Here is a 25,984-nt window from a genome sequence, read left to right on the forward strand (position 1 = left end):
GAGTACTTGGACCTACACTTTTCTGGTAGAATCATACATCCTGTGACGCATGGTGTCATGGGACACTTTCATCTTCCGACCTCTCTAAATAGTTTTCTAGTTCTAGATATCAACTATTTCAACAATAGCTACTGAACCTCTGATACACTATTCTTTACCGCGTAGATTCTAGTAAAGGTTGTACGAAATCACTACGACGTCGCCGACGTATTGATATATGCTCGGGTTCTCTATGAATCTCCCGCCGCTGCTATCGAAGTGCACTCTGTTCAAAGACAACATCAAAATACTGTCACGTCGGGGCACGACTGCCTAATCCGGAAAGAGTATCTCTCTCACAAACTGACTTCCTTCGCTACAACGCCAAGATCAAGCTCTTACCGCTATCTAGTCTGCTACCAAGGTTTATCTTCGCCTACAGTCTTTTCTACCATACGCAGAGACTGTTGCTAGATTATCATGTCCGTTGGGACTTCCATCCCGTTGTACCAAATCCTACCAGTAGTAAGCCAGCAAAACTGCAAGCGAGCCTTGCGTGAAGAGAACCTGGTAGAGTGTGCCACGCATGCTTACTTCCTAATGCAGTTGCTGAGCGCAAGGCTGAGGCCGATGGCTTGCAACCTCACCCCGCCACAGCTGAAGGGATGATCTTCATGAAAAGATCTCTTCGATGCAAAAGTGTCTTCCACTCCTCCCAGTGCCGAATATCGTTGCAGTGTCCTGACAATAACGCGCATTTAGGCCTGCAGTGAACATGGCAAAGGTTCATCGCCTCGGCTTCTCAAGGCTGAGTCCTAGTACACAGAGCGATGAGGAGTTCTGCATAAAGTAAGCCTGCCACACGATCGCACATATAGTTAGAGAGTTGCTGACAGTGTATAGCATCGTATTCATTCATGGCCTCCTAGGTCACCCTCAAGGGACCTGGGAAATGGCGGCGGGTGCGAGTCACGGCAGCAGCGACGAGACGAAAAAGCCTAAAGGACTTAGGTCTTTCTTCAAATCACGGAAAGATCGATCCTCCACAACAGACACAGGGAAAGCTGCAGGCCCCGCCTCTAGCGTTGGGTTGTCGCGACCGCTGCCTACCGTCTTCTGGCCTAAAGAATATCTCGCCGTAGATATCCCAGAGGCCCGCGTGTGGACATACGGATACAATGCAGACGTTATTGGAGATCTTTTCCAGGCCAACAACAAAAATAGCATCTCCCAGCATGGCCGGGATCTATCGGTGCATCTTGAGCGGGAGATCGATAACGGAGTATACACCGCCCTATCCAAGAAGTTACTCAAGGACTGTGATTAACAGTAGTGCAGAAACCACTCGTGTTTATAGCGTACAGTCTGGGTGGCATCGTCCTGAAAGATGTAAGGGCCTGGTGATACACAAGATAACAACGAATCTGCTAACATGCTACTACAGGCTATCCGCCGGTCAGAGCTGGCCCGCAACCAGACAAAGCTTATCGTATTCCTAGGGACGCCACACCGGGGCAGTGCGTACGCAGGCTGGGGCGAGGTCATTTTCAACCTTTCGAGCCTGGCCCTTCAAGATTCGAATAAGAAAATCATCAAGAGGCTTGAACACAACGACGAGGTCTTGGATAACATCCACGAAGAGTTTAAGACTATTGTGTTTGGTGGCACTATGAAAATTCATTCTTTTCAGGAGGCACAGGGCATCACAGGTATGAAGGGCGCAAGCGCGAAGGTATGTGGTTCTATATAACTTTACGTCGCGTGCCGTAAGGTCAAAAGGCAACGCTGACAGCCGCAGGTGGTGGATGACTTTTCGTCCAAACTCGATCTCCCACTAGCGCTGGAGATAGTCGAAAGCATTGACGCGAACCACATACAAATGGTTAGATACAGCAGCAGAGATGATCTAGGCTATCGTGCTATCTTTGGTGTGTTGAAGACTTACGTGCGGCAGGGGCAGGAGCGCCAGCAGATACCCCCTGCGGCTATGGTGGATACAACCGATGCCATATGTACGTAAGTCTGTTGCTTATAGAACATAGCAAGACCAAGCACTTACAGAGGATTCCTGCCACTAGCGAGTGATGCCCTGTTCATAGTGCCCTTTGCGAGGGACGACTCGTTCGTCGGTCGAGAGGACACGATCACGAAGATTAGCGAGCGCAAAGTAGCCACACCAACACACACGCGCGTGGCTTTGGTTGGACTTGGAGGTGTTGGGTAAGCATTATTGCCACGCGTTTGCTGCGATCGGTAGCATTGATCCGAGACTAGAAAGTCGCAGATTGCAATTGAGTATGCATACAGATTTCAGAAGGCAAATCCACATGCCCTGGTGGTCTGGATACATGCGAGCAATCCCACCCGGTTCCGGCAGGGATATAGAGATCTTGCCGACAAGCTTCTGCTGCCTGGACGGGAAGACGTAAAGGCAGACGTCTTGCAGTTAGTGCATGCCTGGCTGTCAGACCGTCGGAACGGGACATGGCTGATGATACTCGACAACGTCGACGATGACGGGGTCTTCTTTGGTGACCACCAAGACAGCACAGGCACATCGGCAGGCAATAGTAGGCCACTCGAGAGCTTCCTTCCACAGACAGCGCACGGGACAATTCTGATCACATCAAGAAACAGCATGGCGGCCACCAATCTTGTTGGCGGACACGGCGACGTTGTCCAGGTTGAGCCTATGGGAGAAGACGAGGCACTGGAACTGCTTAAAACACGAGTGCCGTTAGACGAGTCTAGTCAACCAGACGCCAAAGAGCTTGTTGACGCGCTCGAGTGTATACCTCTTGCCATCACACACGCTGCGGCCTACATTAAGACACGCGCATCTACAATGACCATCTCCACCTACCTCGAGCTGTTTCGCGAGAGCGAGGCTAGCAAGGTGCACCTGCTTAGCAGGAAGGAGTTGAAGGATATTCGACGAGACCACAGCAGCCGGGATGCCGTGATTACGACATTGCAGATCTCGTTCGAGTACATTCAGAAGATGGAGCGGTCAGCTGCAGACCTTCTTGCCCTGATGAGTATGTTTGACAAGCAGGGGATCCCGTACTCGTTGTTACAGCAGTACTTCACCCGCCAGCTGGAATTCAATGACGCTCTGGCACCTTTGCTGAGCTTCTCTTTAGTTAGGGCAGAAGTCGGTACCCAGGCATTCACAATGCACCGGTTAGTGCAGCTGTCGATGAGGAGATGGCTAGAAGCGGAGAAGGAACTTCACCGATGGGTAAAGAACTCGATCCTGGCTATAAGCGCGGCATTTCCGAGCGAGGACTATCAGAATTGGGAGCAGTGCAAAGTGCTGCTGCCGCATCTAAAAGAGGTGTTGGACCATAAGCCAGAAGATAGCGAAGGTTTAGTGGGGCAAGCGAGAAGCGCTTCAAGGGCGGGGTGGTATCTGCTTCTGAGGGGAGAGTATACGGCAGCAGAGGGTCTTCTTCAGATGTCATTAGACGCTAGGGCTGCGGCTCTTGGGCGAGAGCATCCCGATACGCTCACCAGCATTCTCAGCTTTGGGGATGTTCTTTTTTGGCAGGGAAAGTACGAAGCAGCAGAAGCAATGCATCGACAGGCACTGCAAGGACGGGAAAGGGTGTTAGGGCGAGATCATCCTGATACGCTTCGCAGCATTAACGGCCTCGGGACGGTGCTTTCAAAGCAGGGAAAATTCGAAGAAGCAGAAGCAATATATCGACAGGCGCTAGAAGGACATAAGGTGCATGGGCAAGGTCGCCCCGATACGCTTCACAACATGGGCAGCCTTGGGTGGGTGCTCCAGAAGCAGGGAAAGCACGAAGAAGCAGAAGCCATGCATCGGCAGGTGCTGGAAGAAAAGGAAAAGCTGATCGGGCGAGAGCAACTTAATACGTTTGATAGTATGAGCTATCTTGGGGTAACACTATCAAAGCAGGGAAAGTACAAAGAAGCAGAAGCAATGCATCAACAGGCGCTTGAGGGAAGAATGAAGGTGCTTGGGCAAGAGAATCCCGACACGCTCAGGTGCATCGACAACCTTGGGACGGTGCTAACTAATCAGGGAAAGTATGAAGAGGCAGAAGCAATATATCGACAGGCGCTACAAGGGAGAGAGAAGGTGCTTGGGCGAGAGCATCCCGACACGCTTCTTAGTTTGAACAACCTTGGTGTATTACTAAATAAGCAGGGAAAGTATGAAGAGGCAGAAGCAATATATCGACAGGCGCTACAAGGGAGAGAGAAGGTGCTTGGGCGAGAGCATCCCGACACGCTCGCCACCGTACATAATTCAGCAATACTCTTCCATCGAAAGCAACTGTTCCCTGCTGCTGTTGAATTGTACCAGCGAGCATACGAAGGGCGGGTAAAAGCACTCGGTGCACAGCATCCCAGCACCTCAAGATGCCTTTGGCACTACAAAACTGCATTACAACATGAAAAGATAGAGTAGCGGTAGATACTACGTATAACAACTCTCTGTATGATACCAGCCCCAAGACGAGATTCAATCTCTGTACACTCTAGAGATGGCTGCAGGGTTAAATAGAATCTTTCTAGAAGACTAGATGTCAAAAAGGACGCTGTAGCGACAGAGGTCTGCTGAAAGTTAGTCCACATTTTCTCTAATAAGAAAGAGAATGTCTGCCTGTTTTTGTCCCGTAACACCCCAAGACGCAGGGATCTATACATTCACGAAACATGTTCATTGTTACTTGCCGCGCGCGGTCATAATGCAAATTCATCAGATAACGTATGTCACTGTGCCCCTAGGCATCGAAGCACGAACAGGTAACATCGACACGTCAGTCATTGCAAGTTGAAGTGGCGCGGTATGAAATGAATCCAATTCAAAACAGAACGTCTACCTAAAGTAGAAGGGGGTATAATAGTAAAAAACAAAATACAAAGACAGCCCTTCCGGAAATTGCGGCGTAAGACCGCCCGTCGACACAGCATGTAGGTAGTAGTATATATAGTGCTGAACCCCGGACGCGATGACTCCTCCCACCGAACGACACATGTCTTTCCCATCGTACCGCGTAGGCAGCGACGCTCAAGCCAGGGAGTAGCGTGTCACGCGAACTAATCGTCCGTCGATCCTTCGCATCTCCAAGGCGTGCATCTAGCTGTCATTCAGTACACGGTAGTTAGGGCAGTCTGACCATTTATTCCTCCGCAGACACGCGTCACCGAGAGTCCTAGGGCAGGGCTTTACTGGACCGATCGGACACCCTCGTGGAGAGCCAACCCGGCCGAGCTGGGTGAGGGTGTCGTTCACTGTTGCGAGTCCTCGCCGGCTGATGTGTCCCACGCCTCTGGCACGGTGGTAGGAGCGTTTGTTATCGACGTCCTTGAGCCTTTGTGTGTATGTATGTATAGCTGTAGTGAGACTACTAGGGTCTGAGCTATGGGGATGGATTTCTGTCATCTAGATTTGCACGGATTGGTGGTGACCAGCTAAAGCTGGGTCTGGTATTATTGATGAAGGCATGAGAAGCCTAAGCCAAAATGTATCACCTGGTGCTAAAAGAGATGAGAGAAACATTTGGCTTCCCGTGGGATGCCATCCTGGGAAGCAGGAGAACAGGACGAGAGGAGAGGGTTGGGGTAGAGAGAGAGGAGAGCAGAAGAAGCAGAGTCGATCAGGGATCCTCGTAGTCGGTGTTCCCGTCGAAAAGATCGGTAACGACCTTCAACATCGGCTCGAACAGACTAACTTCATCATCGATGTAGCCTCCAAAGAAGCGAAGTCGCTGGGTTTCCATGTCCCTGTCCCGTTTCTGCTGGAATTGAAGGATGCGCTGTTGGTTTTGTAGATGGTTGATTTGCTTCCAAGCGACTTCCGGTGCTCCCAAGTTCATCGAAGGGAAGGGTGCGGGCGTGGCTGGAACAACTGAAGTCAAATGGTAGTTGTCGATGGAAGGGGTTTGAAGATGTAAAGAGCGATTATGGCCGGGATCACGGTTACGAGGCCGGCTTCTGGTTCGCTTGCGATTGTGACGTTTGCTCATGGCGGATAGATATGTGGTCCGGAAAAGGTGCCTTAGGGTTTGGGATATGGTTTTAAGAGTATGGTATGGTGTGGCGACGAGCCGCCGCGGATAGCGAAGACAGGTGGAGAGAGATCGCGAGGGAGAGATGAGAGAGAGGTGTAGGGCCTTATATGTTGAACGATCTTCATGGTTCCTAGGAACTGTGGCTACCTAGTAACCGCCACAATAACCGGATATCGAGAGTCATAAGATGGAAAAGGGTTTTGGTGACTCATTTGGGAAGCAGGTGACGATGACGAGACGATTCTATGGCTATAGTGACTATACCCACACGGACCACAGCCATAGCATAGCACAGTTTAATCCTCGTAAAACCACCTAGTGCATAATGTGTACATACAATAGGCACTCACGCACTCTAGGCAATACGATCATGAAGAAAAGATGGGATGGGAGTCATACGGGATGGTGTGAGTCGAACCCTGAATCTAACTAGATCAGGGAGTTTTGCAAATCTTCAATGCAACATGATTGGTCAAAAGTGACCACCAAGCGCACACCACCAACATGGCCTCAGTCTGTGCGTGTGGCGGAGCCCGACATCGCACGCCGACAAGACGACAAGACAACTCATCCATTTCATCACCGCAACACCAGTGACACCACCGAATCAACTTCAATTCACATGTCTACAATCCCATCTTTGCACTGTTTAGACGGTCCCACTGTTCCACTTCCCCACAATACAACTCATCACACTCTCTTTGCGTCTTCTCCACTCGCCGCCATCGGTGTCCACTGTTGTGTTGTACATGCAGACAGACGAGGTACATAGGTACCCAGGCACACATACATAATTCACCAGGCAGCTATACACAGCCCAACCTAAGTAAATACATAAATAGTGGCTTGCACAACAGTAATACATGACGCCTTGCGTTTTGTACACTCTAGGTCCTCAACAAGACAAATCACCGTCCGAGTCATGTCTGTTCTTGTAACGGGTTGAACTCGATATGACAAGAACCTCGGTCGGAAAACCTCGGAACGTCACCGAAACAGGGTGCTCTAGCCCATTCGGATCAACTACGCCCCGGAGCCGACTACCTTACATGCTTCAAACCCTTGTGTAACCTCTGTACCGGAGAGCAAATCCTTAATTGTTCTACATAGCATTGGTCCTCGGGGATTCGCTCTTTCCAAATAGTTACCATAAGGGCTACTAATCAACCTATACTAACTAGTGAAGATGGCTTTTTATATGGAGGCCTTTGTTTTTATTTATTTTTATTATGAGCGTAACTATGAGCCAAAATACCTCATTACCTAGTAATTAACTGTTGACAGTGTCTTTTCTATCCTCATAGATTCTAAAATACAATAAACAGGGCTATGTTCTATAAAATGAAGAGGGAATGTGTTTTTTCATTACTATGAATGCAAAAGCCCTAAGTCTAGCGAGCCTTTGGAAGATTTACTACCCTAGAGGCATTACCAGAAGCTGAGTGAAGGAGAAACTCCGAATCTCATGGAACCCGATTGTTAGATGTGAGGACTTGCTGTCAACCATGGCTGATGGCTTCTGGGCCTCGGCCCCTGCGTTTGAAATCAGAATACATAAGACAGAATCTACGCATGTACACGACCGAGTTCATCGTCTTTACATAACAACTAATATCACTGTCTTGAAGCCCTCTTGCTTCGTTCACCTTGTCCTATTTCACGTATTAATTCTGCAATGGTCGTCAGTCAAGCGCTCCGAGAAGCTCGTCTCGCAGCTCGAAGCGCGCTGGAACGTGCTGGCACCCTGGGCTTCAAGCCAGTATCCTCTGCTAAATGGGTAGACGTGGAGCGAAAATGGTCTGGCAAACTACACGTTCGCATTGAGCACGACACGGTCCGCCACTGTTCACCAGAAATGATCCAATGGTGGTTTGAGAATCTCGGCCGCAAAACGCGATGGGGACGGCAAAGAGTTTGAGGGTCCCGAAATTTCCTTCTATCACTTGTGGCATCATCGCGACCACGTCTCCGTCATCCCCACCGAGGGAACCGGGAACGGTTTTAGGAAAGGGGCAACTACCAAGATTACCGAGCAATTCAATGACTTCCACGAAGTCATCGACGTCGTAGTCACGACTGATCGTCTGGACTCCGAGGAGTTTACGTTCACCGTCAAAAGATATGGCTTATCTGTTTGTCGAGTTATCCACTACTATTCTCAAGTACCGGGAGGATCTCGCTTCTATACGGAAAATGTGGTTGGATCGGACATACCTATCTTAGGTATAATTCTGAACTGGCTCATTGTTCCTTTTATATACTCGAAATCAACAGCTGAGAACTGGATACGCCACAACATCGAAGAGACTGGCAGATCAGAAGATGTCATTCCTGTTCTCTTCCACCATTACTCTACAGGAAAAGCTAAGTCGACGTCACGGTACAGTTAGTAACGGTCATAAAGTGGGTGGGCAAACGAGGGTGTTAGCCACACGTATGGCAGCACGGCGTGGCCACAGCATCGCGGCCTGACGGCCCTACACAAAGGCTCGATAGAAGCAGTAGAGGAAGGTAACCACTATCTAGCCAGGCCGCCTTCTTAAAGATTACTGTCCCTCGTAGCTGTTTTGAACGATACACGTAGCGTACAGACGTGCATGTCTTCCATACACGTAGTGTTTGAAATACTACATTATTTTGTTGAAATATTTTAACATTGAAGGTGTAACATGAATCGACATCAAGCTCACTCAGAAGCTGAAATATTGCAGTCCAACAAGATCAACGGACATCAAAGAGCATAACTCTATTGAGGCCTGTGAAATTACCTGGAGCCTGCTGATACGACAACCCCACTTGTTGAGCTGGGGTAGGCTTCAGCAACGGCAAATCATCACTTTCTACCCTTATTCCTGTAAATGTCGTCGTCATAATTATACTTCATTCCTCGCTTGGACTGATCCGCGGCTTCGGCGATTCGGTGACTCGGAGATTCGGCTGCTAAGCTCGAGACGGGTTCGGCCTGAGCGTTTAGAACACTTGCATGGTCCGGGTTTGGACAGGCCATTGCTGTTCTATCATCTTCGAGCCATGTGATGGGTTATGAACTGACAGAGAGTGGGGATAGCGGGGAATTTGTCACTCCTTGCAATCATGGCCTCTAGAGCCTGGGGCGTAGTAATTGAAGTAGAGATGTCCGATCAACTCGCGCTAATCAATTTGCGGGTGCGGTTCGGTTCATAGGGGCAACGGTTCAGCAGAGAACGAACGAGGATCCCTTGACATAGCACAAAAGATTGAGAATCGAGTGAGTCTTTGAACTACGCCTAACTGATCAAATCTCAAATACAAGAGCAGCAATCAAATGGCGGTATTTGAGAGCTGGATCAGCGGGATCATCAAAAGCTCGTTCACTCGCTCACAAACCATCAGTGGAGAAAGGATTGTTTATTATCTACTCTCTAGACCCCAGCTGAATTATAATGTTCCCAAAGATCTTAACAGCATGTTCCTTCAGAACTTCCGATGTCGAGATTAATTGAAAATGGCATAGGAGGTTGTTTTGAGTCGAATTACCAGTAGTTTTGGGGTTGCAGCTTGTTCGGATGATAGATGAGTGGTTCGTTCCGGCCGGACCAGGCTGCAATGAAGTCATCCATTTTGTGTATTTGGAATTACTTCGGAGATATTCCCGGATGATTTGCAAGCTAGTCTCTGATGCTGGCTGCGTATACATATCTTCATGAACTGATCGCTCAACATAGCGACAATACAATGGTGGACATCGGTTTGAGAAAGAGTTGCTGATATCGGACATGGCAGTAGTGGTCGGGTAGACAGAGCTGCTCGAGGCGGTCAAAGAAGACGAGTAACAGAAATACTACTATACACATCGAAAAGGGGTCTGTGATTCCTCACAAGTATACCCTTTTGTTTGTTCAAAGCCGCAAAAGCACTTCAAAATGGTCTTACATATTTTTAAGCGCCGAGGTTATAATTGCCATCCTGGAAACCAGTGAGCAGTGATAGATCCCACCATGCATCGTCAATGCCGAGCTGATCTGTGAGGATATTCTCAGCAGCTTTTCCGCTTGTATTACGCTGATGGCAACCATCGTAGGAGGTGCAGCCATCCAATTCGTCCCCTGGATGGAACTGCGGAGAGGATGTTGGACCCGATGGTGTCCTCGAATTGGGAAGGATTAGGAGTTGGTCGTAATTGTCGCTATTAGGACCACCTTGCTCGAATTCTCTGCGACTAAGGAGCTGCTGCGAGTTGATCCGTCTGGAACGGTATGCTTCCTCATGGGTGTGGAACATTTGCATTGCTACATTCAAAGTTTCCCACTATAAATTCCATGTTTCAGTCAGTCTTGAAGGTAGCTGGATCACCTCGGACAGGGGGGGCATTTCACTCACAGGCCGCTGTAGGGCTTGCCAAAAGCCACGCAAAATATCCAAGGTCTTCAAGATCGCTTTCATCGCTGCCATTCTATTCCTCCTTTTCTCCGGGCTAGAGGTTATCAGAGGCCGATTTTGCTGCTGGCACCAGGTCTCCGAAATCATAAGCATGACAGCGGTGACAAATGCTGCATAACCAGCCAGCGGACAAAGCCTCGTAACGTCTGAGCCTTGAGCCCAAAGCCGTTCAAAAAACTGGCCGGAAAGATCTGCATTGTGCACTACAACAGTGGCGCTGGCCTGCACCACGTCGTCCGATATGGAAGAATCGGCAGGGCAGCCGGAAAATAGAAACACATTTGTGGAATGTAGAACCATTTGACAGAGATAATAGAGACACTCAACCAGGATGGCTTGGTTCCTAAATTTGACAAGGGACGGATTGTCTTCAGAAGATAGATGTCCGAAGTCTAGGCTGTGATATATTGATGACGCAAGTTCTGACAGATGTTGTGCATGCGGCAGACTCCTCCTAGACTTATCGGCGGAAAGTTCGCTAGCGTAGAGTTGAATTTTGGCCCTGGTTTGAATCTGTAAGCATTTGGAAACAAGATTATCTTCGGGCTGCCTACCAAACCCCAATCATTTTCATCAGTCCAAGGACTATCAAGAGCCCCTGATCCTGATTGGCGATTTCGTCGCCAATGGTAGTAGAGCCCCAATTCTCGTCCATCTTCTCGCACAGGACGATCTTCAGCCTACCGCTAGTGGAAATGATGGATCCTGGAAGCGGTAAGTTGGCGACCTCTGACCAAGCAGCCTTGATATATGGCTTTGGCTCGACGACTATGCATAATGAGGCCCAGCATGCCCACAGGCAACGGCGCTTGAGCTCAGATTGCAAGCATGCTTCAGAATCGTGCCCTGAAGGTGGAGCTGGTTCATAATATCTAGACAGGCGACAGTATCGATAGGCAAGGCCTTTTTATGGGTCAGCTTCCGCGTGGAGCAGCCATCATTCGGTCGGAAGCGACTCACTTAGACACAAATCACCTCTATCTGATTCTCCAACACCGAACCAGTATATTACCAAACATTCAAGGGTTTGGACAATAGCCAAAGATGGCTTCACCATGATTGACGACATTGCGTCCTGCATGGCGGATTCTGCCCACGGCCTGCCTTGCGTATGGAATACGCCCACTGCATTCAGCTCGCTGAACGACAGTCTGCTATTCTGGTGCCTATCTGCTTGTCGTACCAAGAATCTAATGACAAAGTTAGTTAGGACGTTATCGTGCTGGCGACAACGCAATCTTACAAGGAAGCCAACGCAAAAATTGACTTGAGAAGAACATCCGGAACACACCCCTCAATGTAATCTTGAAAAAGCGCCGACTTGACAAACAGAAGAGGAGCATTATATATCCTTGAAAAATATATTTCGAGAAGGACTAGCCCAGCCGCGAGTGGAGGCAAACTGGCTGCTGCAGGTGGCGGGTCGCTGTTGCTTCCAAGAGGATTTAAAACAACATTCCGAAGGTCTACATTTCGTAGATAGTGATGGTACGTCTACAGGATTTAGTTGGCATCTTTGGGCAAGCTCATACCCGTAATAAGGGAATGGGATGAGCTTACATCAGGGGAGAGTGTGGAGAGAGGAGACGCATCCTGTCCGCCTTTATCCAAGGCGAAATGCGGACTTGAGGTTCCATCTTCTGTGGATGAGCCAACTGGAAAGGTCGAGATGGCGGCCTGGGTATAGCTAGGAACAGTCCGGTTTTCGTCGAGATTGTTAGAGTGGTACTGTTCTGATTGCGGAGTCGGCCCGGCCACTACATCATAAGCTTCCGGACCACAAGCAGAGGCCAATCCGCCTTCATCCCCTCTAACCCTTGGAATGGGTCTGAATCGTCTGCGACTGGCTAACTTTGGATATGAGCATAGTCCGTTCAGTCTCTTGCACCTGAAGCAGATCGGGTAATCGCGGCTACATTTGAGCTCCAGCGATAGTTAGCCGCGCGGACTGTTCGACTGGGAAAAGGCAAGATATCTTGGTCACCTTCTGGTCTCTACATCTCTGACATGCCGTCTTGGACTTTGCCTGATCTGAGCCAGCCAATGGGCTTTGATTATTCGGACCGGTTGACTTTGCAAGTGATGAGCTCATGACCACCTTTCTCCTCGTCTCTTTGGTCGGAGACGGAATAATGTCTTCGTGTAGTGCTGAGTGCAGGTTAGTGGCCATATGCGTGCAGAGGTGCCAAGTAGAGAACGGGCAATGGTGCTGCTGCCAGATAAAAGGGTGAGGATGCGTAGCGCGCGGAGAACTCCGGGAGAATGGCGAACTACACGCATGGCTCATGGTACGAGATACCCTGTCTCCCCAAACATTTCACTTCAGATCGGGTTGATAAAGCATAGTCACGTTCTGTTGATTCTTCATTTCCATGGGCAAATCCAGGTGGCAGAAGAATCTGACAAATTTCTCCACGGCTTTGTTTCCTTTTATCGACGACTTCTTACTGAAACACTACCTCATTCGGGAGGAATACAGGAGTTTCAAGCCAGGAACCGGACAGCCCAACAGTTTACCTCCAGCATTGGGAGACACGTGCATATGGACTAATTATTGTTCTTCCCCCAAAAGAAATTTGATACCATTCCCCTGTACCAATCCGCCAAACTCCGAATTGACCACCATTCGGTTCCCAACTCACGTTCTGATTGGTGGCTTCGGACCCTTGTTCCGAATCGGTTCGGGCTCCTTCTACCCCCCAATTCACCAATGCCTAGAGCGGAACTAAAGCTTCTAAAGAGCGGCATGAAAAGCTGATTCCGTTGACGACTTCGGTAAATAGCTCGGATCCGAAGGGGCATGGAGATTACAGATTGTTTCTTGTATCTATCTCCAGATGCCTCGTTACATAGCTCGGAGCCGAACACGCGCGGGGTGGACTAAGGACATGCGTTCGCGTATTTAAAGCCCTGTGCTCAAGAAGGCCATTCAGAGGATTCGGCACATTGAGCGTTACCAGTTTTGTGATGGCTGGCATATTGAAGCATTTCTATCCAAGCAATGCGTCCTTTGGGTACGAAGCCCTGAGAGCTGTGGGTTATAGCAATTATGGCGGTGCGGACATCGCAGGTGTTATTGCTATCTGCTCCCGGATCCGATCCGGCGATGAAGAGAGTTGGATGGCAGAATGGAAGGAGGCAGCTGACTTTGCGATGAAGCTCGGGCGAGACAGTTTGGCATTGGGTAATATCCGAAGTGCGGAAGAAGCATTTCTAAGAGCTTCCAACTACTATCGAACTGCTGACTTCTATCGGCGTACGGCACCCTTTGATGACGAAATTTCGAAGGACCTCGTCAAGTTGTGTAACGGAGCATTCTTGTCGGCCATGAAGTTGACGGGTTATCCCTTCGAAGAGATCAAAATCCCATACCAAGACACTACGCTTCCCGGCTTTATCTTACGGTGCGACGCCAATTCCACTCCACGACCTACAATAATTTTCAATGGTGGCTTTGACTCTGTTGGGGAAGAGTCTTGGTTCGCCATTGCTGCTCCAGCATTACGCCGCGGCTGCAATATATTGGCTTTCGACGGACCCGGTCAAGGCCGCGCACTACGGGAGCAACATCTATTCTTCCGACACGACTGGGAAAATGTATTGACTCCGGTGGTTGACTTCGCGCTCACTCGACCTGAGTTCGATGAGAAGAAGCTGGTACTCTTCGGTTGGAGTATGGGGGGATATCTCGCGGCCCGTGCCACCACGAGTGAGCATCGCTTCGCTGCTGTCATTCTAGATGACGGCGTCTTTGACTTTGGCAGTGCCTTCAGTGCTTCTGTGCCATCCGCTATCCAGTATTTGATAAGGAATAAATGGGACAAACTGGTCGGGTTCCTCCTCAAGATGGCTTCGAAATTTGATACTGGAATGCGATGGGGACTCCTCAATGGTAAATGGACGTTTGGACTTTCTTCCGCGGCGGAGCTCTTCAGAGAGGTTGGAAAGTACAACTTGAATGGGATCGTGGAGGATATTGTCACACCTACGCTGGTGTTGGATGCGCCGGATGACCATTTCCTCAAGGGTCAGCCGCAAGAGCTATTCAAAAGATTAAGATGCAAAAAACACTTTGTATCTTTAAGCAGTGTTCACGGCGCAAGTAATCACTGCCACCCAGGATCGTTCTCTTTTCTTCATCAAATAATCTTCGACTATTTGTATAGGGAGAAAATTCTTGTAAATTGATATTAATATACTAATTAAGCTGCTACTACAGTTAGGTGTAGCAGATACATTAAGCCAGTATACATACTGTTCAATCTGCTTTCTTTTAGTACAATTTAATCTACTTGAATGCTTTCTTTTTGTGGGACGAAATCTTTCTAACTCATTTCGACAAATACTATGCCACTGTTCTCCAATTCTAGTTATGGCATAAAGATATAGTGTGGAGAGTTTTGTTCACGAGGGTGAAAAAAGATAATTGGAAACTGAACAGAATCCCCGAAACTATTTTCTTGCAATCATATTTTACCCTACAACACTGTTCGCCAAGTCGAGAAATAGTTTAATGATGTGCAATCTCTGATACTAGCATGTCTTTACTACGTGTCAAGAAGTTCAGGGCTAAACTATTTGATAGCTAGGAGGGAAACATACGCCATTGGATTTAGATATAGATGTGGCTCAATCAGATATGTATGAATTTTACCAAGATGAGCCCACTTTCAATGCCCCAATCTGTCTTCGAATTCGGGCAATCACTTCAAAGTTGCTCAGTGTCCATAGCAATACTCACCTCGAAAGTCCTATATAAAGAGGTCTATAATGAGATGCTAGGAAACGATCTTGAGGACGAACATGGCACTATCATATGTTTATGTCGGCGTTCATCCATATGAATTCCATTATTTGAAGTCAAATTTAACTGTCCGCCCACATGTCTCGATAGAAAACACGCTCGCTATTTCTTTTGTTCGGGCAGTTCATTTCTACAAGAACGAGACACGGTTCGAAATTTCACTAGAGTCTTTGCCGTCCGGTTTGAAGACAATATTCTGACTAGCGATTTGAGTGTTTTTTGATCACAGAATAGAAGGGGCAAGGTGCGTCGTCATTGTTCGTTGAAGTCACCTATTATCTATTGGAGTCAACCAACCATCCACTCCCCAGAATCAGTCAAGTTGTACTAGAGTCAATCGTGATTCATTACCATCTTCGACGCAATCGAGTCAGTTGTCCACTGGAGTCAACTAAATTGGCTCATCGGAGTCATCCCTCTGTGGATCTCTGTACATTACTCCAAAATTCACTTCTTCTCATAGCCAAATGTAATTGTTCCTGTTTACCTAGGTACTCATGATAAATATTGAGTTTTCCGTCATCTGTGTTTCCTTTATTTCAGCCACATTGTGCGTCTGGCTACCACATAGTCTACCCCATATGTACAACCAAATCTAAGAAGTTCATTAAATCACATACCCGATGAATCAGCCTTGATGACACGAAATGATGTCTCCATTGTCACTTTTTCGGCACTGGCCTGACTCACGTTAGCAATAATTTCGATATGAGCCGTGCTATACTATACCTTGAGACTCTTAAACATTCAAAGCGATCGAGTATGACACTATTATTCCGTGACTCTTAGGTCTTCTGATACACGACTCAGGTAATGATTCTGTAGGGCACTGTTCGTAAGAAGAAGCATAAAGGCAAGGCACTCCTCAAGAGAAGAATGGACATCATCTTCCATATTTCGATCAATCACTCAATCACTCAATCACTCAATCACTCAACCATTCAACCATTCAATCAAACATGGCGACAAAATTCGAAAAGTAAGTACATGGCACCATTCTCCACAGAACGTCAACTGACCAGAGAGTGAAACCTTGTGGGCATGGCTAATCGAAGTATTGGAGGAGAAAACGGCTGATGACCAAAGCCTTAATTTGTGGACGGACAAAGCAAACAGAAATAGCTATTCGTGTAATATCGTCTTGTGCTTCCGTCAAGGAGGAACAGATTCGAACGGGATTTTCGTCGGCGAAATCAGAACATCTCCAAGTATTCTGCAAAATGATAAAAGTCACAAGGCTTTGAAAAAAATAATCCAGGACTATGCTGTTGGTATGACGGGAAGTTTGCGCTATTTACACATCGATAGCTCCTCGAAGAAATGGGTGCTCGGTCGTCTCACACTGGAACGTGGTGAAATCACCAGGGACACCTGGCCAGAACAGGGAGATTTACATGAACAGAGTACTAAACAGGCCATGAGAAAGCTCATCGCCGAGAATGTGGCAACCTTTGTCTCCATTGCCTCCTCTTAAAGGAGACGTGAGCGCGCATTATTGGTACCTAGAGCTAATGGTCATCTGTTGGTGTATATTATCAATTTTCCAAAGTCAATAGTGATTCATTCGAGTCAATCACGGTTCAAGAGAGTCAGCCGAATTTTCCACTGGAGTCCCCCAAATTACTCACTGGGGTCATAGGCCTATATATCAATACACTGGTCCTGATACTTACCTCTGCTCATAATAAAAGCGACACGTTCTTGCCTATCTAGGTACTCATGATAAAGATCGAGTCTTTTCGTTGATTTCTTCGCCACTACCACATTGTGCGCATGCTCAACACGTACTGAAACCCATACAATAAATTCTGAGTGGTTCGTTAGATCACATACCCCACGGTTTAATATAATCTCCCGCCCGTTTGACGATAGTAAATAAAGTCTGCACGGTCACTTTGTTGGCACTGACCTGACTCACGACAACTATGATTTTCATATGAGTCGTGCCATGCTATAGAGTTATTGAAGGATCGAGGCGATTGAAATCGATACAATCTCTCTGCAACTTATGAGTAATGTCACGAATGACTCAGGAAATAGTGTTGCGGGACACTGCCCGTGAAACAAAGTATAAAGGCAGAAGATTTCCTGAGAGGAAATGGACATCATCTTCTACACTTGAATCAATCTCTCTATCACTACATCACTCCATCACTCCATCACTCCATGAATCCATCAAACGCAGCAGGGGCAAAGTTTGTAAGGCAAGGCTGGGAAATAGCGGCACCGAACCAGGCGACATGAGTGGAATACATCACCCTTGATTCAACATAAGCTGACCAGAAAGTATTGACGTGCTATCGTGGCTGGCCGAGACTGTTAATAAGAGAAATGCCGACGATAAGAGCATTCGTGTATGCTTCCTTGAATGGAGATACGATGAAGCAAGTAGAAGCCTCTGTGCCACGCGTCCGGGATCAGAAACAGATGAGAAGACCTTCCTCGGCTCGATTATCATAACTCGGCAAGCATTGAACAATATTCAACGTGTTCAAAGTGCGACAGGAAAAGTTGAAAAAAATGCCGCTGGTCAAACGGGGAGCCTTCGCACTCTATTCATTGATACCAAATTAGGGGAATGGGTGTTCGTTGACTTGGGGCTGCAAGATGGTCAGGTCATAGAAGAACCCAAGAAGGAAAATATCATCGGCAGGAAGATTGAAGAATCCGAGTTTAAGGAGGCCATGAGGCAGCTCATCGACCACAATATAGCAACCTTTCCCCTCAATGCTCCCCCCGAAGTATCAGAGGACCGGGAAAGGACCCGGTAAGTATTTCTTGACAGGCATGCATCCAAATTCACTGACGCTTCTCAGTGTTAGTTCTCTAGTTCAGCATTCATACCGCCGGATAATTTTTGATATGAGTCCTCTAGTTCAGGACCCAGACGATGGCTACTACTATAATTTGGCGAAATACCATACTGGAGAAACACAGAGGCTGTACTTCTCAATTCCAAAATGGCTAGAGCGAGAAGCTGGTGAGCAAGGAATGGGCGGTTGATCAAGGTACTTCTTCTTACCACGAGGGGAAAGAGTTTGATCACTACCTTCTGTCCTGCCTGTGCTGTGGTATCTGTGTCCACTCACAAGATTCCACTTTTCCTAAGTCAATATATTATCATATCACTCAGACACGGTGCATGTTACATACAACTAGAACTTCGACTTCATAGTGTGAACTCCACATAAAAAAGTGATCATTTCATTGCTTGATAAAGTAGTTTCGAGAATGCAAATGTCCAGATCGTACGTGACCTGAGATAATGCTAATATGAATGAGAATCGCCACCAACTAAGTCTTCAAGTTTTGACTAGTACATCACCTTATTATTCATCATTCAGAAAGTACTCATAACAACTTCGGAAAATCTTGACTGGGAAACACATTCTTCGAATCAGACAAACATAACTACCTAGGTACAGAGTCACAAAGCGTAATGACGCAGGGGTCGGCGTTTTGCGTCCAGATTTCACCGACGTCCAACCAAACTGTCGGCTCTCCAAACCTATTCTCCGAGCCTACGTGCCATGCTCAGCTCAGTGTAACGATCTTGTATTTCATTTGGACCACTCCCGTTGCTCCTTTATGGTCTTTCGTACGCGTAAGCATGCATGTTTCCAAGAGACCATCGACGTCAAATATGCATTCGATCTTGGCTTGCGGCCATATATCTCAGCTGCGAGCCATCTTAACCAGCTTGCTCTCGTTTTGATTTCAACTGCTGTTGCTCGTATAGAGAGCAAAGCATATACTGTGCCCAATCAACGAACTTGAAAGATCGATTTTCCAGTAAAATATCATGTCGCACAATACCATGCTCGCCCGAATCACCTTTTACTTCAGTCTAGGTAAGCCAACCCCCAATTGCCCTTTGCTACACCTGCAACCCAATACTTACACTTCCAAGTGTCTCTAGCAACCGCCCAATTCGGCCCTGGAGGCAGATACGGCCCCTACCGAGGCCCTGATCCGGGACCAGGCTACGGACCCTATGGACGAGGAGGCAGAGGCCGAGGACCCTTCGGCTACACCAGCTACCAGGACTTCCTCAACCAGCGCGAGAAGATCGTCATCGCCCACGGCGTGCTCGCCGCCCTCGCCTTCGTCATCTTCTTCCCCGCAGGAGCAATCCTAATCCGCCTCGGGTCCTTCCGCGGCGCATGGCTCATCCACGGCCTGCTCCAAACGTTCGCGTTGGTCACCTACATCGCTGCATTTGGCATCGGCGTCTGGATGGTCAATAACGTCCCCGTCAACCTCCTCGACCACTACCACCCCATCATCGGCATCGTCGTGCTCGTCCTCTTAGCCTTCCAACCCATCCTCGGACTCCTGCACCACTCGAAGTTCAAGAAGCATGGTCGTCGGACTATCTGGACGTACGGACATCTCTGGCTGGGCAGGATCGCCATCACGCTGGGGATCATCAACGGGGGGCTCGGGATGCTGTTTGCCACGGAGACGCGGATGTTCGTTCCCACGAGGGGCCAGATGATTGCGTATGGGGTGGTTGCGGGGCTCGTGTGGTTGCTTTGGGTGTCGGTGTCGGTGTTCGGAGAGGTGAAGAGGGTGAGGGAGAGGAGGAGGGTTAGTACTAAAGAGGCGGAGTTGGAGGGGAAGGATCAATATGCTTAATGATGCGGAGTGGTCGTATATCTTGTGTTTATGCGGGCCAGATGTATATTTGGAGATCTCCGGGTATTGGAAGTGTGCGGTTCAAAGGCTCGGAATGGACCCGTTGGAAGGATGCAGGGTATCATACCAAGAAGAACAAGAGTACTTGTTTGGGAGGTAACTCAGGATTTGGTAAAAGATCGCCTGTTCATGAAGTCAATATCGATACCCGCATATCGATTGCTGAGACGGAAAAACATGTGGACTTAGGGATCCCGCGGACCCCACGGCCCCCATAGCGATTTCAATAGAACCATTTTCAAAATCAATAATTGCATGCGTCGACGATCACAATCCGTCCGAAATGTAATCCGGTCAGTTGATGAATATTCCGAAAGTAACGAAGAGGGTGAATGCGTGCGTGCGTGTAGTGTTCTAGAAGCATCTCAGCCTTGCTTCGAGAATGTCACCAGTCACCGCAGAGTACTGTTCTGTTGTGTAAGGCTGCAGAGAAGGTCGAGAGCTGGGCTGGGATGATGGGGGAGCATGGGAGGGTAACTTGAGCCTAGAGGTTCCATTCCAAGGCTGGCATAGACTAGCGGCCCGCTTCCAGTCAGCATCTAAAAATAACCGGCACAGTTCAAGCGGTCGTACAATAGTTACACTGTTACAATGCCTACGACTGCCTACCCACGTGCTACATTAAACAATCGTAAGGGTGTAGGTAGATATTGTGCAGGCAAGTCAGGTAGAATAGCTGATGTATGCATGTATGTACTACTCCGCAGAGGAAGGCAACATCATCATTATTACTCCGTACTGCAGCGATTATCAAAATTCCAATATTTGCCTACCACGGCTGATAGATAGAACGTCAATCTAAGATGGCGCTGGCGCGTGTAAGATTTGGGCAACGTGAACTACCTACCTAAACCCAGCCAGCACAAATCGTTCAGCCCAATCCAAATCCCATTCACCCCACGACCTTGCAGCTACAACCGACGCCTATCAACGTCGAAAAACTCACTGCCGGCGGCGACGGTGATGAGCGCGAAGGATGGACGCATAGCGCATTACGTTCCAGAGAGCATAAGGAATCGTACTGGTATATTGTAAATCGAAACATAGATATTGAACAAGGAGGGGGAAAAGGTGACATGCTGCTACAGTATACGGACAAGGGGATTATGGAGTAGTTTTTGCACTGCCACCACGACCCTGGGAGATGGCAGCACCTAAACAGTTTTAAAGCGTATAAGCGTTTCCCATGCCTGCGTGGGCTGCGCGCCGGTCCAGCTTTGGTTGCCGCGGAGTGCCGTTGGCCATGAGGACCATTGTTGCTTCATCTCTTTTGCTGAGGTGTGAGTGGGTGTGCCTGGATTTTATGCCCGGGTCTAGTTGCCTGGTACTTTGGTGCGAGCTTTACCAGAAGTACTCCATAATTGTTGCGTCTGAACCAAAGGCGATTAATAGTTTGGGTCATATGGAAATGAAAGTAGGGGAGGAAGAACTATGTCCTCCACCGTACCTGATCGAGATAAGTACTCATCTACGTAAGGTATGTAACTATGTATCTTCAAGTGCGCTCTATGTGGGCAGATAGCTAGCCCATAGGCTTCAACAATACTTTGTACAGACTATACTGCAATAGTACAATTGTATGGAGCAGATTAGGTATCTACTGTGTATCTCATCCCATGCCACTTCCCGCTCCACCATAAGACCAGCCCTGCACTTGCGGCTGGCCCGCGGCGGTAACGAACCATTCACTTTCTCGCTCTTCTTCGCCGGCTGCCCTCTTGGGGACTTTTGCCTGCCCCATCGCCGCTCCAGAGCCCCCAATATCCTTAAGTCTCTTATTCTTATTACCGGGGTTGGTTGGTTGCTCGTATCGGTGTTGCCGCCTTTCTGCCTGTCTCTCTCTCTGTCTCTCCAGTAGCAGCCCTGTACATACATTCATACGTTCTACGGCGGTACGTACCGCAAGCAAATACAATAATACTTCAACAGACCACAGCCGCCATCATCAACACCACCACCAGTGTCCACCACCGCGAATTGTGGATTGCTTCCGTCGCCCTGCGATGCTGCTGGCTGGCTGACCGACTGACCGAACACCCAGCTCCAGGCGCCCTCTCCCTTTTCTCTTTACAATCGGGGCGCGCACTCTAACGAATTAGTGCGCTCATACCAGGGTAGTCATACACACACCTCAAGGCTCACACAGCACCACAAGCAGATCGACCCCCCGCTGATCGCAGCTGTCGGGTTATTCTTAGCTGAAGCCATCGACTACCTTCGACCTCCCCCAAAAACCTCCCCACAAGCTTTCAACCGTAGGGAAGCTCTTGGCCGCCAGCACTGCGATGCCTTCGAAACTTCCATGGTCCAAGTCGAATCGCTCGCAGCATTCTGTTGACCATTCCTCTGGCCATTCCTCGCCTGTGCCTTCTAGTGAGTTGAGCGCTTCGCGCTGCCCAATGAGTTGTGCGGCTGACGAACGAGCGGCTGTAGTGAACAACGAGGCCGCTGCACAGCGATTTACTGCCCCCGACGGCCAGCAACCACAACAACCTCTCCAGGGCCAACAGCAACCTTTAATACAGCAGCAGATCCCTCAATCCGCCGCACAGGACGCATATAGACAGCAATTCCCCGCTCGCACGACAAGTCACCGACACTCCACCAACCTCTCCCTCCAGCAGCCCGCGCTGGTCATCCAGCCCGGCCAGAATCCCATCGCGCCGCAACCCTCACCGGCGGCCATTGAGCAACAGAGACGTGGCTCATACCAACCGCAATCGAGCAATTACGTGCAACAGCAACAGCAGCAGCAGCAACAACAGCAGCCACAGCAGGAGACTCATAAAAAGTCGTTGCGCAGCCGCATTGCGGCCGGGCTGACTGGGCACAAAGACGACGAAAGTCGGCATTCAAAGGGGAACGGCATTGTCGGAAGACGCGTATCGGTCAGGAAGAACGATACACAACCACGACCGGAGAGCTACCAATCGACGGGCAACGACAGGCTTCAGGCTCAGCAGTGGTCGCAGAGGCAGGGATCCAGCCCGCATCTGCCCACGTCTAACGAGCAGGACGAGGACGACTTAGACCCGTTCCTCCAACAAGACGATCGTGCTACACCGCAGCCACCGCCAAAAGATCCATCTTTTCACCAGCAGCAGCATCCTCAGCAATTTGTGCAGAGCTCGCACCAGGAGCAGCAGCAGCAGTACGGTCGGCCCCCACTCGCTAAAGTAAACACCGAAGGGAGTTATCATACACAAGGCGGGGTAGATCACTATAGCCCCGAGCACCAACAGGGTCTCACGCCGCAACAGCAGCAACAGCAACAGCAGCAGCAGCAACCTCAACAACAACAACCTCAACCACCACAGTCGCAGCAGCAACAGCAGCAGCAGCCACAGCAAATTTATCAAAGTTACACGCCAGCGCCTCAGCACCAACCCCAAAACCCGAACGAGTATCAGGCGTTCCACCCGCAGAGTGCGCAGGGCCCCCACCCTAACTCTCAGCTGCAGCCTCAAGACCTCTCACCCCAACAACAACAACAGCAGCAGCAGCAACAACAACCCTTCTACCCATATCAACCACCACCACAACAACAGCAACCACCGCCACCACAGCAAACGAATCAACAGGTACAGCAACATTCTCCCCAAGATCACCAACACCCCAACATCCTATACCAAGCCCAACAGCAACAATTCGCACCTCCGCCTCAGCCGCAGCAGGGCCAAGACTTCCATCAACGGCACCTCCAGCACGACCGTCCTCCATCGCAGCAGCAAGAGCTCTCGATTCTCCAATCCCAACAGCACCAAATACCCCAGATCGTGCAACAAGCGACCCAAGCTGACCCCCACCACCTACAGTCACTCCGCCCGCCTTCACAGCATCAGCTTGCCCCACCCTCGCCCATCCAGCAAACACCTCAGTATCAGACTCACGACGTACAGCAGGGCCAAACTACCCAATCCGCCGAGACTCACGGTCAATCCATAACTCCCCCACAACAGGGTCAACAGGGTCAGGACAGCATGGCGCCGTCCAGCCAGCCCCGCAACACGCTGCGCAAGGTCAACGAGGCCGGCGGTCAGCCCAACATGCCCTCGCGAGAGTCTTCTCTCCTGCAACAACCGTCAGGTCAAGGTCAGAATCCAGGACAACCACCCGTGTCGCCGGGCATCGCCACATTCGGGGCTAACGTCGTGCCCTCAGCTTCACAAGGACAACCCTACCGAGGGGATAAGGCAGGACAGCCAGGCCAGAGTGGGGACTTGGGTAGAGCTACACCGCCGCCGCGATCTGCGACCGAAATGTCGGAAGATGAAGTATTGCAATTGGTCAAGGAGCATGATGTGCTGCGTAAGCATTTCCCTTCTCTCAGGTTGTGACCCCATGAAGCTGATGAATTTGATACAGGCGAGAAATATCAAAAGGTCAAGCGTTACTTCTTTGAGCAACAGTCACAGGTACACCAGTTACAGAACACCCTCGCACATCAGCGATTGTCGCTGTCGCGAACGTCTTGGGACGACAGTGAATATGCTACTCGATTTAACAGGATAGACGGGCTGATAGCACAGCTATCATTCTCCATTCGCAAGGATTGGAAGACAATACCGCAATGGCTCCACCCCGTTGTGAACAAGACGGCTGTTGAGACGGGTAAACAGGAGATGACGGCGGTCGGTCGCGCGTTTATTTCGTCGTGGTTGGTCGAAAACATCTTCGACAAGTACTTTCACCCAGATCTCGAAGTCGGCCTGTCTACACAATTGAAGACGATCCAGCTTAACATCCGAAAGTTCTCCCCCGCGTGCCAGACGAGCGAAGACGAAGAGGCTATTGTGGCCAAAGTCATTAATTGGCGGCTAGCTACATTGGAAGGCTTGGCGGATTTGCTCAAAGCCCAGCAGTCGGCGACGAATCGCCAGGCTCTGATTGAAGAGCTGAACGAGAAGCTCATCGCATCACTCCAAATGTATCTCAACGACCCTGCTCCGCCGGACCTCAACGGAGGTGTGACGATGATCATCGAATTGGCTGTCAGCGTTGCCCAACATCTGCCACTCGAGAGCCGAGAAGTACATATTGAGTATTTCTATCCTGGCCAGGGCCTTCTTCCCGACATGATGAAGGTGGAATCGGGCATCCCCGCCCTGACGAACCCCATCGTTGACAGCGAGGAGGCCGATCGGGCGTCTCTGCGAAGCGTCGCATCTAAGGCCGAAGACTCCGCGTCTCTTGCCGAGCATGAGCAAGCCCAACAAGCTAGCCAGGTTCCCAAGGAGGCTGCGGACAAGAAGCGCAGCATGTTCGACAACTTTAGGAGCTCGAAGAAGCCGTCGCAGACCCCCGCGCAGCTCGGAAAGCGCGAATCGACTCTCGACCAGGGCAGCCAGCACAGCTTGTTACAACCCCGGCCGAGCAGTTCGAGCGGTAGCAAAGATGAATCACCGCCCCAGCGAGTCCGTCTGGCCGTTGGAGTCGCGGTCCAGACCCGTGGAAAGAGCATTCTCATCAAAGCCCCCGTATACACGACGTGAAACGGTCATTGATGATGAGTTCCCATTGTGAATATACCCCCTGTAGAATGACTTGGGTTGCGTATTCTTGACGATCTAGATGGACGTGGTAACGAATGTCTCATTTTTTTTTTCCTGTTTGGTTTAATATTTATTCACATATTGGCGCCTCCTACAAGCTGCAGAACCATTGATTGGATCGGGGGATGGTGGCTAAAAAATGTTCATACCTCATGCGATTGATCTCTTTTTATCTATTCTTTATAGCGGGTCTTTCGATGTGCGATTCGATTCGATACCCATGTCGCTGCCTTTTCTTTTGGACGCCATCTCGTCTTTAGAGTGTCAATTGGCGCGGTCTTTCTCCATATACAAATTGAGCATCACTGCCCAAGATTTCCCCATCTAAACCTGCCGAATGCATAGAAAAGACGACTGTGACATCATGAAATGAAATGCTTTACTATCTATCACTTTGACAATTGCAAGCTCTTTCATAAAAATTGGAAAAGGCATAATATAATAAGGATGTTCTTTTAGTGAGCTATTAGCAGATCAATTTGAGA

General features: G+C 49.2%; 8 protein-coding genes across 8 annotated transcripts; 6 read left to right on the forward strand and 2 right to left on the reverse strand.

Moving 5' to 3' along the window:
* Nucleotides 1-465: 465 nt before the first annotated feature.
* On the forward strand, nt 466-1,918 carry BU24DRAFT_377777 (uncharacterized protein; the record flags this gene model as incomplete). Its single annotated transcript, XM_033524652.1, has 5 exons — nt 466-816; nt 883-1,261; nt 1,318-1,368; nt 1,424-1,711; nt 1,778-1,918. Coding segments are annotated over exons 1-5 (921 nt in total), but the record flags the coding sequence as incomplete, so codon positions are not given.
* A 50-nt stretch (nt 1,919-1,968) lies between these two features.
* On the forward strand, nt 1,969-4,528 carry BU24DRAFT_427191 (TPR-like protein). Its single transcript, XM_033529162.1, has 4 exons — nt 1,969-1,995; nt 2,058-2,199; nt 2,254-4,087; nt 4,214-4,528. The coding sequence occupies exons 1-4, from the start codon at nt 1,983-1,985 to the stop codon at nt 4,418-4,420; spliced, it is 2,196 nt and encodes a 731-aa protein (XP_033379330.1). The 5' UTR covers nt 1,969-1,982; the 3' UTR covers nt 4,421-4,528.
* A 977-nt stretch (nt 4,529-5,505) lies between these two features.
* On the reverse strand, nt 5,506-6,407 carry BU24DRAFT_50547 (uncharacterized protein). The gene has a single exon (XM_033534337.1). The coding sequence runs from the start codon at nt 5,979-5,981 to the stop codon at nt 5,613-5,615; it is 369 nt and encodes a 122-aa protein (XP_033379331.1). The 5' UTR covers nt 5,982-6,407; the 3' UTR covers nt 5,506-5,612.
* Nucleotides 6,408-9,863: 3,456 nt separating this feature from the next.
* BU24DRAFT_50654 (uncharacterized protein) lies at nt 9,864-12,727 on the reverse strand. The gene is made up of 7 exons (XM_033534338.1): nt 12,430-12,727; nt 12,006-12,368; nt 11,689-11,939; nt 11,406-11,635; nt 11,000-11,348; nt 10,386-10,947; nt 9,864-10,313 (listed from the first exon to the last, which is right to left on the reverse strand). The coding sequence occupies exons 1-7, from the start codon at nt 12,613-12,615 to the stop codon at nt 9,945-9,947; spliced, it is 2,310 nt and encodes a 769-aa protein (XP_033379332.1). The 5' UTR covers nt 12,616-12,727; the 3' UTR covers nt 9,864-9,944.
* A 482-nt stretch (nt 12,728-13,209) lies between these two features.
* On the forward strand, nt 13,210-18,268 carry BU24DRAFT_496145 (alpha/beta-hydrolase). The gene is made up of 3 exons (XM_033534179.1): nt 13,210-14,472; nt 17,824-18,016; nt 18,066-18,268. Exons 1-3 carry the CDS (start codon nt 13,413-13,415, stop codon nt 18,250-18,252), a joined length of 1,440 nt encoding a protein of 479 aa, XP_033379333.1. The 5' UTR covers nt 13,210-13,412; the 3' UTR covers nt 18,253-18,268.
* A 170-nt stretch (nt 18,269-18,438) lies between these two features.
* Nucleotides 18,439-19,289, forward strand: BU24DRAFT_427196 (uncharacterized protein). The gene has a single exon (XM_033529163.1). The coding sequence runs from the start codon at nt 18,689-18,691 to the stop codon at nt 18,962-18,964; it is 276 nt and encodes a 91-aa protein (XP_033379334.1). The 5' UTR covers nt 18,439-18,688; the 3' UTR covers nt 18,965-19,289.
* Nucleotides 18,795-20,203, forward strand: BU24DRAFT_427198 (uncharacterized protein). The gene is made up of 2 exons (XM_033529164.1): nt 18,795-19,100; nt 19,160-20,203. The coding sequence occupies exons 1-2, from the start codon at nt 19,052-19,054 to the stop codon at nt 19,885-19,887; spliced, it is 777 nt and encodes a 258-aa protein (XP_033379335.1). The 5' UTR covers nt 18,795-19,051; the 3' UTR covers nt 19,888-20,203.
* A 1,928-nt stretch (nt 20,204-22,131) lies between these two features.
* Nucleotides 22,132-25,631, forward strand: BU24DRAFT_50677 (uncharacterized protein). Its single transcript, XM_033534339.1, has 3 exons — nt 22,132-22,320; nt 22,381-24,255; nt 24,313-25,631. Exons 1-3 carry the CDS (start codon nt 22,233-22,235, stop codon nt 25,437-25,439), a joined length of 3,090 nt encoding a protein of 1,029 aa, XP_033379336.1. The 5' UTR covers nt 22,132-22,232; the 3' UTR covers nt 25,440-25,631.
* The last annotated feature ends 353 nt before the right edge of the window (nt 25,632-25,984 follow it).

Source organism: Aaosphaeria arxii (assembly GCF_010015735.1).
Source record: "Aaosphaeria arxii CBS 175.79 unplaced genomic scaffold BU24scaffold_10, whole genome shotgun sequence".
Taxonomy (NCBI): Eukaryota; Fungi; Ascomycota; class Dothideomycetes; order Pleosporales; genus Aaosphaeria; species Aaosphaeria arxii.